This window comes from Ischnura elegans, chromosome X (genome assembly GCF_921293095.1).
Source record: "Ischnura elegans chromosome X, ioIscEleg1.1, whole genome shotgun sequence".
Classification (NCBI taxonomy): domain Eukaryota; kingdom Metazoa; phylum Arthropoda; class Insecta; order Odonata; family Coenagrionidae; genus Ischnura; species Ischnura elegans.
Window position 1 is genome coordinate 58,167,633 of NC_060259.1, and position 17,257 is coordinate 58,184,889.

A 17,257-nucleotide genomic window follows, 5' to 3' on the forward strand; every position below is an offset into this window, starting at 1 on the left:
CTCAAATGTAAAATTTACAAATATGAAAAGTAGATAAGTGTTGCCGAAGATTTTCCTTATGATTCTCTCATATTGCCTCTCACTCGGTAATTCTTCACGTCTCAAGTCCACACTGTAGCACAGGAGAAGGATTTCGTGCTTGCTAAGCCACAGACGAAGAGATAAATCCTACTCGAATTCTATTCCGCAGTGGAAGTATTTCAAAGCACTGCAAGAATCAAGAAAATTTTTACTCGGTCATATACGACGCAACCACCCGAGGATTGGCTTGGATAGGTGGTGGTAGAGCTCAGTGACTCTTGAAACAATTTTTTGCTTTCGGATTTCAGTCAATATCGAAAGCAAATGGCAAGTTTTGAAACGCTGGTCCTTGATTACTTTGTATCGAATGATACACATGAAGTTGATTTGAAACAAATAAGAATGCAGCAACCGCACCCATGAGCCTGTATGATACCGCGCAATCCGTCGCTTTCTCACAAGGGTGACGGGACACCAACGTGGCTCTGAGCTCCTGGTGCCAGTGGCGCAGCAAGGAGGATAAATCCCCCCCCAGAGCTCAGAGAAATTTTTATGTTTAATCCATTTTACTCAATTGGATTAATATTACTAATAGAATTGTGTAAAGATTAATGAAATATCCCTCAGGAAGCCGTGAAACTCACCATTTTGAACAATTTATCTTAAAATTTCGCAATTTATTAATCTCGCACCTACCGCTTATCCTGGTGGGTATACCATACCACACACACCCTGGTGTTAGTTGCATCTAAACCCTCCCCCCCAACCTTAATTCCTAGCTGCGCCCCTGGTAGAGCTCACCCCAGAGTTGGCCACAAGCGTGTGTGAGTATCACAAATTGGGGTAGATGGGCCTTTTCCTGGGCCATCTCGCGCTTGATTGATTTTATTTTCTATAGTTCGAAGGCTTCAAGCGGAATTTGAACCCGAGACCCTTCATATTTATCAGGTAATCGTTCTTCTCACTAGGCAGTCACTCTCCCATGTTTTTCTTTATAGCCCCTGCGAATCTTAACATGATAGTATAAGTTTGACGTAACTAATGCTTCGCCAAAATAGACTAAATGCGGCCGATCGAGAGGGAGTGATACATCCTCTTAAGATAAGTGAAAGTGTGGCTGATTATGTGTCCTTCTTCTGCTTTAATGAGTATTTTAAAAATAAAGAGTGTTTCAGGAGGAAACTGCTATACTTCAGAAGGTGGTAGAGGAGACAACTTTAAGCATTTTTTGTCCGTATACATGGGGCCGCAATTCGTTAGTTACTGAGCTATGGCAACGTAATCATTTTGTTTAATTTTTACTGCACAACTCCTTTTTTGTGTGTTTTACTCTACTAAAAGTACTTATTGCGCACTGAGTTATAATTGGTGACATTCTGAAAGATTAATTTATGAGGTCACAGTGTTTATCATGGCACCACAAAATATGCTGCAATCTCGGATTTTCCTAAAGATCCCGTGCATGCATGTTCAATTTTACCACGTTAAAAAGTATCTGTTACCAGTGGAAGTAAATAGATCAGCCATAACATGGATTCGAAGTTCACTTCAATTTGAAGCCATATTGTTACAATTATTAATTTTAATCCATCTCGGCTGGCGATTTACGTTCCGCCAGCGATTGCTAAATTGCTAATCCTACCGAAGCATATTTATTATATTTGAAGGCAAAATTGATTTTAAAACCACCCTTTTCAGGTCGACTGGATTTGCATTCAAAAAGCTGCGAAATTATTTTTGATGGTACCATATTATTTTCATTTAGGCTGAGATATTAGAGAATTTTATAGTTTTTAATTTCAACAATTAATTTTTTCACTTCACTGGGTTTTAAATTTATTTTTATCGAACTCTAAATACGGTTTATTATGAAGTCTACGTAAAAATTTTAGTACCTCGGGAAGACTCATAATTTTGATTCTCCAGTTGTTGATTTTTGTAATATGCGAGCGTTAAAGCCTCCAGGACCAGCGTTCTATGTTAACACATTGCGGACAGATCACGAGTATACTCGTGTTTCGCGAGCCATCTGTTACGGACGGATCACGAGATAACTCGTGTTTTCTACACGCTGCCTTTATAAAGTTTATAAATTTATCGAGGTTATGTGTCATAAAACTTATTGATTTTAGGTATGCATTAAAAATTATTTATTCATATTATAACATTAAGTTTTATCTCAAAGCACTAAAAATTTGAAAGATATATTGTAAAAAGTTATTCAGATGTAAACCAAATTACGTTGCATGCAAAAAAACGTCTGCCTTGAAAGATACCCGGCCACTGGGGTAAGTTCGAAAAAAAATATCCGGTCCTTAATGTGTTAACTACTCAGTCTGAATATTAATGTCACCATGTTTTTAAGTATTCGAAATTTCTAAATATTTATCATATATACTTATATTGAATATGCTTTTTCTCATTTGCCTACGTTTTAGGGGGTAAATAGTTTGTATATGGGTGCAATAATCTATAGTTAATATGTTCAAAAGTCTCCTAAAATTAGTGCGAAAACTATTTACGTCTCGATGCATTCATGCTATACTTGATGAAATGCGTTGAACGCATTGTTGATTCCATTAAAAATATTCGAGCATGAAGACTTTTGAGCCTAATTTCCCATGCCGTGCTTTTTTTCCTCTACTACTGCTAATTATGATGTCGGTTGTATTGGTTAATTTTTTCTTTTCCTTTCTTCGGTTTCGAAAATAATGCACTCATCTCACATTATGCAATGAATATTTTTCACTCCAGTTCTCTTTTCTGGAAGTAGTTTTTGCACGATTAAATGCTGCATTGCGTCGTGCAATTCTTCTGACGCGATTTTTCTTGCATCCTCCACCAATCGCCCAGATCTCATGAATATTTTGATTACGACCGCTGTTGCTTTCATAATTTCATGGCGACCTCTTTTTTGTGCATTCTACCACAAATTGATTCCAACGTTCTCTCTTTGTTAATCTTCAAGCTTCAGTTCATCTTTTTTTCCGCGTGCTCCTCTTTACTCATCAGATTTTTCTGTTTCCCTTCCTGTCAAGTCTTCAGTAATTCGTATCATGTGTTTTTTCGAGGCAGCTGTTTTTGTGTTCACCTTATTTTTTCGTTGTTTTTTCTCGTTTTGACTGCTGGATAAGGCACGTGTCAAAACAAATCTGTTATCATTCCCACGAAATTACCTTCCTAGATTATTCTATTTCTTTGCCACCTTTTTTCCTTCAAATCTGGCAAGGCTACTTTTTTATTAACTCATAAATTATCCCATTTGCATTCGTCATTATTATTTCATTAAATGCTCAATAAGTAATACCGTAATAGGCAAAACTACAAGCAAAAATACAAATTAATATTATTTTCATTAAACATGGTTTTTTTCCGTCGTGCATTTCCAAAACAAAAGCGACGTTGTAGAATCGTGTTTTCTACCCTCAAGTTAGCAGTCTGACAAGTGGAATGTCATAAAACTGGGTCTCAGATTTCAATCAAACTTTTTAGTGTTGTAGTCCATCGGGAGCCGTCTACGAATCGCCCACCATATGGGGTTATGTAACCAATAGTTAAAAGAAACGAAGTTAAACATTTACAGGTCTATGATGTTCCCTTAGAAATTACAGCGGTTTCCCGGTGGTTACGGTGTTCAACTCCTACCCGGAAGTCCTAGGTTTGATTCTTGAATGCAGCATTCAATTGTGTTAATTTGTTTCTACCGTTCATTCAACAAAATCCTGCTGGTCATCATTATCAGGAATCAAACCTATTACCTCCGGGTAGGAGTCGATTACCATAACCACCGGGCAACCGCTGTTATATGAAAAAAGTTTATTTCTGCGGGGATGTAATAGACCTGAAAATGTTAAACTTCTTATCCTCATGGGGGGTGATTCGTTGACAGCTCTTGTTGGACTACAACACTATAAAGTTCGATTGAAATCTGAGACCCAGTTTTGTGACTCTCCCCTTGTGAGACAGATTGATTACTAATGAAAATCCTATCCCTGCACTGTACGCCGATTATCTGCATTATTTCCCATTCGCTTTACCCAGTTCTCTCCATTAATTGGTTTCTCAAATCCAAGAATCAAGCATACACAAGGCGTTTGGTTACATCCCATATTCGACTCCACAAGAGTCCTCATTACCGCTATCGCATCACGGGTTGACTTTCCTTTCCTGAAATCAAGCTGAAGCTTCTTTCGTGTTTTAAAAATCCTTAGTACCTACCTTTTTCACCTCTTGTTATATTAGGTTAATTCCTATAGTCGCAGTATTCTAAAGCCTTCTTCTTTTCGGTGTCGGAAATAAAACTGTTTTTATGAAATCCACCCGGCCTTCATTGAATTCTTTCGAAGCTCACAGGACATGTTATCGCATACCGCCTTTATATTCCGAAGGCCTCTCTCGATTTCCGCGTCTAAGGTCCACGGTCTGAGATCTTCCACCACCTTTTATTGTACTCATAATTTTCAGTCTTCCTGTCATGCTCCTGCTGTTGTAAGGCTCATCCACCACATTCCTGTCTCCTCATATTCGTGGAAATGGGCTATTTTACTTAGCTTCACTCATCGATTATGGGATTTCATTTCTTCATTAAGCCCATAAGTTCTTCCATCACAGCCTCCCCTAGAGTTTCATGTTCATCTTGCAAGATTTTAAATAAAATAGGTGGCAGTTAAATTTTTTCCCTGCCCTTTTCCTACTCAGTTCAAAAAACCAGCAATACGATGTTGTTGAGTGAAGCCATTGCCTGCTATATCGAGCTGCACAAGTTTCTATCCCGCCTACGTAACTTAACCCTGCAAGGGCTTCCATATTCGTTGACGTAAGTACTAGTATTTTTATTTGTTGATATTCCATGCATAATTTTGAGCTTAGGAATTTTCTAATGTGCTCATGTCATGTTTAACTACTTTTATTTGTGGTTTTTGCATTTTTATTGATTAGTAATTTCGATTTAAAAATTGACGCGCTGATATAAAAACTTACTTATCTAAGGTCGTAAGACAGAGAACGCAGTTATTCTTCAAACCCACGCCACTATGTGAGAAAAATATTGGCATGGCATAATTCTATTCACACCAATTACGTATTTATAAATTTACTCTTTTTACTGACGATTTGATGTGCCTTATTTATTATCGGCTCGTATTCAATGTCACACAATTTGCATTTAAATGGATTAAATGCGGTAAACTTGATAGTCTCTGAGGTTATGGATCAATCAGAAATTGATTCTACTCTCCGGGGAATTGTTAAATTAATAATCGTTGAAATTTTTTCTACTATTGTTTTTTTCCCAAGATTGTGGGATGTGGGTTTGTCGTCATTTAAATGCCAAAGAAAAAACTGATGGAGGAAAGACGTGTGCAAGTATTGGAATAGCTAATTATCTCAGCAGTCGTCCATGAATGTAATTGAGCGTTTTAGATGCTAAGAAAAACTGATGTCGCCTATGTTCGGAGGTTCCTTGGAATACTTCCAAATATTTATTCCCGCTGTGAAGTTTAGTGTTTCCTCCGGGAGGAGCTAATATACTGGTCGAAACACGCTCTATCTCGTTCTAGAGCACTAAATCTTCTCCCAATGTCGTAAAAAAGAGCCGCATGAATCACTTAGCATGTCATTTTCGATTTGAATTTTTCATTCCCGCGACCCCCATACTCTGTTCTACAGTTGAAATGAAAAGATAACGCGAGTGATCTAAGCCTTAGGATGCATTCTTCGTATGCAAGCGTTTAGAATTATCTTGACGACGAGTTGTTTACAGCAATAAATTTAAATAATTAGGAAGGATTTTTCTCACAGAATAGGGTGGTTTCCTATCATTTTTTTATTGCCTAAATCGAAAGATTATTACTCATGGAGTACGTATTTCACGCTTTTAGATTTTTAAATGACGATATCTATTTTTCGCAATTAAGTGAAAAGTGAATTATTTCAAGCGCGCGAAAACGCGACGCGTAAGTAGGAATGATGGGAAAAAGACCGTGCGACGCATTTCTGGTTCCCCCTCCCGCCTTGTGAGGTGACCTTGATCGAGGCTCTGAGCGCTGATAGGACGCAGGATGCTAGCGGGTAGCTGAGTACCTTGCTGGCTGGTAGCGCTTGGCTTAAAAAAGGTTTATTAATACCTTTTCAAACGAAGAAAACTTTCCGACCTTAGCCAGTTTTAATAGGTGATTATTAAGACATGTTTCCCTGAGCTCTGTGCCTCATGCATGCATTGGTAACCTCAGACGATGTATAACTCCTATCCTCTCGTGTAGAAACTAGGTCCCTGTGACGTCACGTGGAGTGACATCGCATGGGCGCCAATCTGGCCTTTTTCAAATGAGGATAAAATTTGACCCTTGCCATTCTTCTGAACCGGTATTTCAAAAACCAAATAATTTGTGTATTATGAATACACTAATGGTGGGTAACGAATCGCAATCAATGCCTTTCGTTTTCTTTGATTAAGGAAACTACCCTTTTAGTTATCCACTCTAGTTATCTTAGAAGTTTCGCATATCAAGTGAACTCGAGGGTGACTCCGTAATGGTTCACCGCTGGATAGTCAGCAATTGTTTCCTAAATTTAGTATTGCAATTTCCTACACATATCATTAAGGTCGTATTTTAGAAAATTTCGTGAATATGAGTACGTAAATGCCACGCCGCAGCCTCGTATAATCTTTCATTGGGGCACTGATTTTTGTGTCCATCGCGTGTGTCCGTCTTTGTAGATAAATATGGACTTAGCCACAATCGGTTGGCTGCTAGGGGGTCATTTCCATTCCACGCTTTTGACGGACAAATACGCGAAGAGTCCGCACTCTGGCGGAGTAATCGGAAATCTGCGGCCGCAGTCGGTTACGCTCGACGCCTTGTCGTCGAGTACAGTCATCACGAATATTACAAAAGAGGATCCTCAAGTCGATTTTGATGACAAGCAATTTTCGTATAGGCCGCGATTTCCGTATAATGTCCCGATTGCGAATGATTTCCGTACAATGCGCATCTTCTTGCCAGAGATGTCAACCACCGCGCATTTAAATAGGTTTACAGAAGAATGATATTAGGTTTTCCCGGCGTATCAGGTGCAGAAAGATTTCTCGGGTTTTCCACCGGTTGATGTCGTCCATGTCTCCCGACGTTTCGAGCAGCGACTTGCTGATCATCCTTCGGGGGAACTTCCTCATGGGATCTGAGTTTCGCGGGGAAATAAGGTATAATTAGGGTTGTCCACCGAAATTTACATTCAGGATGATGTGACCTATAAAGTTCATAGCTTTTCAGTACTATTCCTCGCAATTATAAAACGTTAAACCGTAAATTTTGGAAAAAAAGTGGATCGCATGGCACTCATCACCGTGCCGCGGACATTTTTGAAACACGATTAAAATGCGACAGAAGTGGCAACAGAAATAGGCCTTCTATGGGATGGAAGTGGGCCTCCTCTATGCAGTCCCCTTCAGAGTAGTGAGGGAAAAAATCGATGTCGATCATAATCGAAAATCGAGCCATGATCTTCAGGTTTCGATCCAAACTCGATTTTTGAACTTCAATCTGTTTAATTTGATCTCAGCAACATCACTATCGACCTATGATAATGCCATCCGTCCCGAATGAAATGCTTTTACCCAAGGCCCGTAAAATGGGAAAGGCACGTCCTCTATCATCCAAGAAGCATCTCAGTCAGTTGATCTTTCTTAAAGTCATTTATCATGCTCTTGTTCATTCCAAAATCCCTTATGGCATAATCTGTTAGGGCAGTGCATACATGAACACATTCATGTGTGCACTCGTTTTGCAAAAAATAATGCGGGTAATATTGTCAAAAAATAGTTATAAACACTCATTTCCGTTGTTTGTGGCCCTAAAGCTGTTGCCATTAAGGCATTATCTAGTATTTATTCAAAGTCTAAAATTGTTTTATGCCAGAAGTGGCAATATGCCGAGTGGATGTAATAATTACAAATATAATTTAAGAAGTGAGTCATATGTAGTAACAAAAAGACCAAGGTTAACACTATATAAACGTAGTTTTCTTTACATGGGGCCAAAGTTATTTCATCTACTGCCCGCTAGAATTTAAAAAATTAAAGCACAAAATAAAATGGTGAGACTTGCCAAAGACTGGCTTTTCTCACAAATTATAATTGCATATTTACTTTTATGTAATGTATTTAAAGCACCCATGCATTATTTACTGCATTTTAATTTTCTTATATTGTTATTTGATGGTGGCTCAATTCTGGTCCTATGACCTTGGAGACCACCTAAAGCTCCTTCCATTTGTTATCTTGTTAATCAGTTATAAAATCAAAATGTTGGAGCAAATAAATTATTATTATAAAATTTTTGGGGAGCCAAATGGTTCTCAGCAGTGACCCCAAAACTTTAATTTGCGTGCATTTATAAATTTTTACCAAAATTTTCAATCGTATTTTCTGATATTTTTCTACCACCCGTACTACTACTGCTACCCGTATGTTCATTTTGTGTGTTTTTCGAATGAATAATTTCATTTTTGCACGAAATATATTGTTTTCAAAAGAGACCCGTCGATTTTTTCGATTAATCGACCTCTTGGTTCAAATTTCGATTTATGTTGAAAAGTCGAGCTTTTCATTTCGATTAAAACTCTATTGCTCGAAAACTCGCTTTGTGGGACTCTACTCAGGATCCGTCAGCAATGCATTCTTCCTTTTTATGATATGCCCCGCCCACCTAATTCTTCTGCATTTAATCTCGCTTATGATATCTGGATTTTTGCAGTGATTTCTGATTTCTTGATCGTATCTTCTCTTTCATTTCCCTCCTTCATTAATAAGCCTATGTATTTTTCGTCAAAGGTACTTAATAATCATTAATTAGTCTACTAGAATTTATTTCTTGGGCCTGCCTTGCATATTTTTGGTTAGGCCAGGTGCCTAATAGCGCATTGTGGGCTAAATCTCTGCAATGATTTCAATAAATCTTAAGTAATTAATTTCCGGGCGTTTAACCCATATTTTTAATCTCTATCTTTTATGAAAAGGTTCTCTTGTATTTTCCACCTTGGAAGAAAAAGGTACATAAATGAAAAACTATTGAACACATCGCTTGTTTTAAACGCCTCATGACATGTTTTCCCTAAGTTTCGGATTTTTATTTCTGAATTATTCCTACTCCCTAAATGGTATTTTACGTGTGTGGTCCAATGAAGCAGAATTCACCTCGCTCACTGGTAGAAAAAAACTTTATCCAATGAAAATTTAAGTGTCCACTTTAGTCACGCAGAGATTTTTTGCTGTCGTTAAATGTCACTGGCATTGAAGTGGAGAATGACTGTTTAGGTCCTTATTTTAATGATGAGTCCCAAGTGGTTGCTTGCGCTTATGCTAAGTAGCTATTAAATAATGGATTACTTGAGAAATGTTTAGACAGAAACTGTAAAATTGCGAACTGGGTACTCAGTGCACCTGAGTCATATTTTAAAGAGAACTGAATGAGGGAATATATTCAAGGTATAATGAGTTTTGACTGAGCCTCGTTACTTTCGGAATAGTAACTTTGGATGTCCTATAAATCCTTCCAACTCCAAGCCCGTCTGCATTTACTGTCATCGAGACGGCGTAGGACGGTGTGTGCATAAAATAGTGGGATTTTGTGACTTTCGAAGTGATAACGGGTTCGGAATGATATTGCGACTAAAAATATCAGAATTTTAATACGTAATCATTAAGTACTTTTCCTTTCGCGTTTTAATCGTATTTTTTGCCACTCACTGTACAATAGTAACGTGCTCGTCTTCTACAACTGTTAAAATGTATTACCTCCGGAAGAATAGTTGACGTGTCAAATCAGGAACACTCGAATCTAAGGTCTCCGCTGCGCGATTTTCTGATTGTTAAAATTTTTCTGGAGATCATTGGTAGCCCAAGAAAGGCGAACGTGTGGACTGAACGTGGCTATGGTTAAGTATGAAGTGAAATCTTCCCTTACCTTGCAAGATAGCCTCTCTTTAAAAACCCTGAGTTAGTATTTTTATTGCAGTCGTCATTAATGTGACTTTTGTCAATATCGAAGACTTTGCCAACATATGAAAAGGTGAACACTATAAACGTTTCTCGATAGGGTCGATGTAGTTATCATTAAATTATTATTGAATACCCTTGAAGCTACGAGAAGACTTTTTGCCACTGGCTCAGTTTCCACCAATTGCAAAGCGATGTTCTTAACTTAGAAATTTAACCCTTTCCCACCCAGAGATGCTTATAGGATAAATTAAATATCAAGACTTTTCATTTCAAAAATGTGAAAATTTTCTTCTCAATCATAATTATTGTGCGCGGCAACATATTTCACCATTAAACGTAATAGCACAAAAGAACACGTAGATCAAATCTTTCCTAAATTAAGATGAAAATGTGTACATTTTTGATGTTACTTAGAAGCATTTATTGGGTTATAATGGGTTAAAAACATTTCTCGGGCGTTGAAATCCTCTCTAAGGGAAAATCTGAAAGTACTGAAACAATTTATCCACTTTCGTGGCGAGAGCATCAGCTCAGTGAACGCTTATTGATATTATTTTAATCCTGGATAGTTCGTTAATGATTGATTCGACGATTTTTTCGGCAATGCTGTCTTTTTCTTTTATCTTTAAATCCTAGTATTTCTAAGATAATATAATGAATTCCTGTTATACATGTTGAATGTTATATGAAACGTATTCGGCTCTGAATTCGACATTACTGGTTATTGTAAGTTCTTCGCTGAGTTAAAGATTCCCTGTATAACCATTAGCGATGTTTGAGGGGCAGACCTACTTGGGGGAATAGAACTATGTTAAAAATTTCGCTAATGTTGTGTGGCAATTTTCTTGAGATATTTTCTACTGCATTACTTGTGTTATTCTTTCGTTTAGAACATTTCCACCGTTTCTACTGAGATCAAAACGTAGAAACTCACTTATGAGTGTGTTGGATATTAATTTCTGCAATTGGACCGTCGTTCGCCCAACACGTGCTATTATTGGAACGTAGAATAAAATTAAACTGGGTTGAAAGGAACAAGGCCTTTCCCAGCTCTTACTCCGCTCATAAGTCGAACTCATTTAACACTCATATGTTTATCGTGTAAACCCTTCACAAACTCTGCTCTTCATAATCATCACGCTGAGGCGCGAATATTTGGGCTGTACCGGTGAGTCAAAAACTCACCCCAACCAGCCAGTTGGCAAAAGCAATTGAAAAAATGGCGTTGTCAGTATTATATGTTGTTTGTGTGGAAAAAGAACTTTACTCTAATAAATTTGAAAACAAGAGCAACACTATGCGTTGAATTTCAAGTTCAAAGTTATTTATTGAACTTTGTTGTTTTTTTATTATTTATTATTTTGTTTTAATATTTCCCCCCCCTACTGAAGTGGATTCAATTGTTGTTTTTTTTCATTGAAACAGTGCAATATTGCGTTGCAGTGAACGCAGCGAAGAAGCAGTGAATAAACTTACACAGAAAAATTAATTACTCACAAATATTAACTGTGATTACGGACAAGACATACGAAAGAGAAGAGACAATACATAAAAAGGAGAAGACATACGAAAGGCTTATATAAGAGAAAATTTCTAGGCAGTGATAATTGTTTTAAGTGTCTGAAATAATTGTGTTAAAAAGTGCCATCAGCCTGGACGATAAACATAATTAAGGAGATGGAAGTAGAAGAAATTGATGAAGAAGGAACGATTTTTTTTCTGTAATTGTAAGCAGGGAGGAAATATGGGATGAGATGTTTGAGAACCAAGAGAGAATTTCTCGGTTTTCATTGGCGGATGAGGAATGAGTTAAGGGAGGTTTACGGTTGTCTGATATGGAAGGAAATGCAGTCTGAAATCAAGAATAGGGTAGTTTCCTTCATCAAAGAAAACGGAAGGCATTTATTGGGGTTCGCTACCAGTCATTAGTGTATTCATAACATACAAATTATTTGGTTTTAGAAATACCGGTTTAGACGAATGGCAATGGTCAATTTTTAACTGCATTTGAAAAAGGCCAGATTGGCGCCCATGCGATGCCACTCCACGTGACGTCACAGGCACCTAGTTTTTACACGAGAGGATAGGAGTTTTACATCGTCTGAGATTACCAATACATGCATGAGGCACAGAGCTCAGGGAAACATGTCTTAATAATCACCTATTAAAATTGGCTAAGGTCGGAAAGTTTTCTTCGTTTGATAAGGTATTAATAATCCTTATTTAAGCCAAGCGCTACCAGCTAGCATGGTACTCTGGTACCTGCTAGCATCCTGCGTCGTATCAGCGCTCACAGCCTCGCCCCAAGGTCACCTCACTTGCGGCAACGGGAACCAGAACGACGTCACACGGAGTTTACCTGGCATTCATACTTAACCGTCGCGTTTTCGCGCGCTTGAAAATTTTCACTTCTCATTTAATCGCGAAAATAGATATCGTCATTTAAAAATCTAAAAGCGTGAAATACGCACTCCAGGAGTAATAATCTTTCGATTTAGGCAATTAGAAAATAATAGGAAACCAGCCTATTGGTGGCAGCGGCGAATGATCTGAAAAGTGGGGGAGGATAGGGAGCAGATTGAGACACTAAACGTGATTGACTGGCTCCCCGACGAGCAACCATTTCGGCTTTGGCCTCTTTGTGCTTAATGCACCCACAGTAGTTAGCCGGGTGAGATCCTCCGCAAAGAGCACATTTGGCAGGTAAATCAGAAGATTTCTTACAGGATGAATAAATATGGTCTTCCCCACAACGGACGCACTTTGGAGGAAGAGTGCAATGATTTTTGTGTGTCCAATGCCTTATAAAACTCAGCTGCTCCCTGGCGTTCTGTATTTATTTCCGCTATTAGTCCTCCTTCCAAAGGGTCTAACACGCTATCATTGTGGTTTACCATAGTCTAGTAAAATATTTCCTCAATCTCCAGACAGGATTTCTCAAGAATTCTTTGCTTTCAAAATCGACTTTGCTTTCGCGCCGATTTCACGTTCATAGATTCAGCCGTGGAGTATAACATCTCAGCAGAACACCCATGATGTCTCAGCTGTTGTCTACTACCTGATGACACAGATATGGTTTTTCTCCTCCATAATATGGGACAAGGGAAACAATTACGGCAAACAAAACCACGGGCCATCATCCGAGCCATATCATCAGCGTGCGTGTGTGAACTTAACGCCCAGTGCTCCCACAGTCCTCCGAGATTTTTAACCCCCCATAATTAAGATCCGCCTGCGAGACAAAGGAGCGCGATTTTTTTAAAGCGGGCCTATAAATCGGTAATGAGGGGAAGTATATCTTGAAACGGTTTAAAAAGGACCCTAGTGCCCTGATTACTTTGTTGTCCTATCCGTTCCGTTAGCTTAATTAGCCTCCGTTTCTCGTCATTCGCAAACGATTTGGCATGTGTGAGTAGCATGCGTAGCGAAAAATACAGCTATGCAGGCCTAATGGCATATAAAAATTTGGCACTGCTGGTATTTGGAAATATGTTTTTTTTAATTCGCAGTTTTTTTTGTTTTCTTGTGGGTCCAAATTCTTTACGAAAACTTTCGTCTCTGACTGATATTTTAGATAAAGTTGATCATTTCATACTTCGTAATGAAATAGATTTATAATTACGTTATTTTAACAATGTGGTTTTTCATATTCTTAATAAATCTCCTCTCTCACTACATAGAACTTTTTTGAGCCACGTTTTCGCCGGAGTATATGAAACATATCGATATATTTTTGTTATTCAAGGGAAAAATTGAGGTTCGTTTGCAACAGATGAAAGTTGAAGGTATCCTTAAATGTATCAATATATTCCGAAATTATCGAAAACGCGTCCATAAATCGAAAATAAACCTTATTATTTTATTTTTAGCGCTATTTATGTTTACTTGCGACTCTATAAAATTTCATTTAATTTAAGTCGACATAGATTTATGACGCGAAACTGATTATGACAATACTGTCTGAATTCCTTCCATGGGGTTGCGTCAAATTGAATGACTTGATTGTGTACTGAAATGTTGTCATTGGCGAAGCGTAAGTAGAAAAATATTTATAAATAGCGACATTTGAACTGAATTAAAGCTATTAGGAAGAAATATATTTATTTTCAAAGCGCACGAAAATAAAATAACGTGTAGATGTAAAAGTAATGCCGTCCAGAGTATACAATCTTTCCTTCAATACAATTGCACTGTTTTGCTGGTGAAAGTAACGGATGTCCATCTTAGGCAAAGTATGTAAATTCAGTTATGGCGCCTTTGGAGATCATTTGTGTGGGTTTTTGTCTGGCTCTAGAGTGTTTGTGTATCATTTTATTTTATAAGCTCTTCAATTCACGAGAACTATAATTCAACGGAAACTAACATTCGCGAATAATTTTATTTTATTTTACTGTTTTCACCGTGGTCTCTTGTGTTGTTCATTGTTCTAACACGATTTTTGATGTATTTATTGAGACCAATCCCCATTCATGCTAGTTTCGGGGTGATTTCCGACTGAATTATGTTGTTCGGGAATTGAAAAGCTCTTCTCCAGCTCCGTTGGAAAGAATCGGAAATAGTTCCTTTTATTTCCTCGCACAAATATTACACTCAGCGAATGCGCATCATATAGGTATTGCCTTAGTGAAACATATACGTTTTCCCCGACTGCTATACCTATGTTGATTATCTGTTTTGGCAGTAATGCGACTACTAAAAACTTCTACTCAAAGGATGATATTTGAGGATACTGCATGACGAGGGTGGGTTAATGACGCAAAACTGATTGATAGAACGCTCTGTTAATACCTTCGCTTGATGCTATCTAATTGAATGGCCTGATTTTGTATTGCCAATAATTTTGTAGCCTCAACCAATTTCAATTAAGAATTTTCCTGGGTCACAGTGCATTCAAATACAAAAGTAATGCTACGAATTGAGCGCCACTTTCGCCGCAGTTCGGAAATGGAATTTCGATATTCTCTGTAGTGCCGGAAGGAGGGAAACTTGAATAAAATTCCCATATCCCGCAGTATTTTTATTGCTATATCATCTAAGCGACATCTTTAATACTTCATGAATCGTGCAGCTCATGCTAAATAAAGGGTCCATGTCTGGAATTTCGATTTGCTTTCTCTCGTAAATTGGCCGATTCGTCGAAGTATATTTCCTGACCATTATCGCCGCAGTCTTTTGATGAGACATAACGAACGTTAATTATATAAATGATATATCGCAATATCACTGAAAATAATGCCATTTCGTGTAAAAATTCACTTAGACTTTGCGAAACTAGAGGACCGGCTCGTTCCCGTATAATGGCTTAAGAAAACTTGTAGTGTCTCGCGTGATAGTATTGAATTTAGTTTGAGCAGGACGTTCAGAGAATGTATTTTGACCGCTGAAATCAAAATCGATTGTTCATTTGCTTGAATTCCGTTCCAACGTAGCATAACCGTTCCGTTCCTACCTAACATGGGCTGTGGACAGAAGAGCAAAACTTGCCTATGTATTCTGCATTGTCAACTCTGTGCCAGTGCCCTTGACTTCTTGCTGCCTGTACTGTGTATATGTTCATAGTGAAACTTTCAAACTGCCTAGAAACCTAGATTGTGTTTTTTGATTGCCATAAAGATGCTAAAAAACTTTTTTCCCGCAGGTAATATTTTAATCACTGAAAATTTTGCATATGTAACGAAAACTTTCGCATAACTAAGCTATTATGGCAGTCACCCTCACTTGAAAATGGTGTTAAATGTATCGCTGCATCACCCACCCCAGCTAAAATAAATCTCAGTGCGAACTATTTGTCGTTTTGCGCGGTGCAATAGTCGATATCATAGATGAGGTTAAGGCTCTAACTGTTCGTTAACAGCTCCAAGTCATGGAAAGCTACATATTCAATTTAAAACCTTAGTACTTCGCCATTATAATTCAATGAAATATACCAACTGCTTTTTTCACCATGCAATTGTACTGGACGATGCAGTAGTGCATAGAAATACGTATCTTGTCTATGGATGAACGTTTAGCGATTCGGTGCCAGAGACGCACTTTTTTCTGGATATTTTTTTGCTGAATGTTAGCAGACGGAGAGGTTATTCCGGAAAACTAGTTGCACCCTGAGCAACTTTGTAAATATGACGCGAAGTATCGTTGATTTAATAACAACTAAAACTAAATCGTTGACTATAACTTCTCCTTTTTTTACCACCATCGGGGTCATGAGTCACGATATAAACGGAAAAGAACTGCATTGGTTTTACAGAATCGTCATCGCTCACTTTTCTGAACTTAAGTAAATATGTTTTAGAATGTTATGGTTTTTAATATTGAACCAAGCTTGTAACGAGGGTATTTATCGGAGGGTATTAGGTAGTGTAAACCGTCGAAAATCATCTTAGTTCGCCATGAAATAGTATTGGCTGCCAAATATTTTTTCATGACGAACTTCATCCTTGGTGCATATAAATTCGCATAACAAATTTTGCAGAAATGTATCGTTGAGTCAAAGGTCACCTATTCACTTATGTGTCAAAGGTCACCTATTCACTGTTTTAATAATGGATATTCAGACCGAAATTTTTACGAATGAATCATAAATATATTTTATAGAATATTCAATGGCAGTGACTACAAAGGGGTCCTAAGCATAACTTGTAACCCCATCCTCTGGAGTCTAACTTTTAAACTAACGCGGAAGAATTTCAATTCCACTGACTCTCTTTTTCTGTCCTGCACCAAGGTACCGCTCCACGGATCGTCGGCAATGGCCGGGAGGCGGCGGGGGGAGCTCGGGCCCGGGTGCGCAGAGCAGCACGCTGCGCACGGGTGGCGGGGAGCCATCGTCGCGGCACCCGCTGCACCCGCCGTGCAGCTACCACGCGGTGCGGCGCGCGTGCCGGGAGCGCGGTGTGCTATTCGAGGATCCCGACTTCCCGCCCGGGCCGCGAGCCATCTGGGGATGCCACAAGTTCCGGCCGCCCATCCACCCCATCGTCTGGATGAGGCCACACGTGAGTTTATCTGCATTTACCACTTCACCTGTGACAAGAATATCCCATTGATATGCCATTTTTCACCGCTTTGAGGGCCAGTTTTCTAGTCGGTATTTGGGGGGAGCGTGGTAGACCAGTGGGTGGAGCACTAGGCTGCTGATCGAGGAGTCCCGGGTTTAAATCCCAGGTAAAGCCTTTGGATACTGCAAATCTCGAAGTGCGAGGTGGCCCAGGGAAAAGAATTGGCCCACCTACCCTGAAT

The 17,257-nt window shown here is 38.6% G+C and overlaps 1 protein-coding gene across 2 annotated transcripts in view; it reads left to right on the plus strand.

Moving 5' to 3' along the window:
• Nucleotides 1–17,257, plus strand: part of LOC124170937 (calpain-1 catalytic subunit-like) — a 221,077-nt gene that overhangs the window by 161,384 nt on the left and 42,436 nt on the right. For both annotated transcript variants that reach the window (XM_046550008.1, XM_046550007.1), the window contains exon 3: nucleotides 16,743–17,013. In XM_046550008.1, the coding sequence (XP_046405964.1) occupies nucleotides 16,743–17,013 (271 nt within the window). The remainder of the gene's footprint in view (nucleotides 1–16,742; nucleotides 17,014–17,257) is intronic.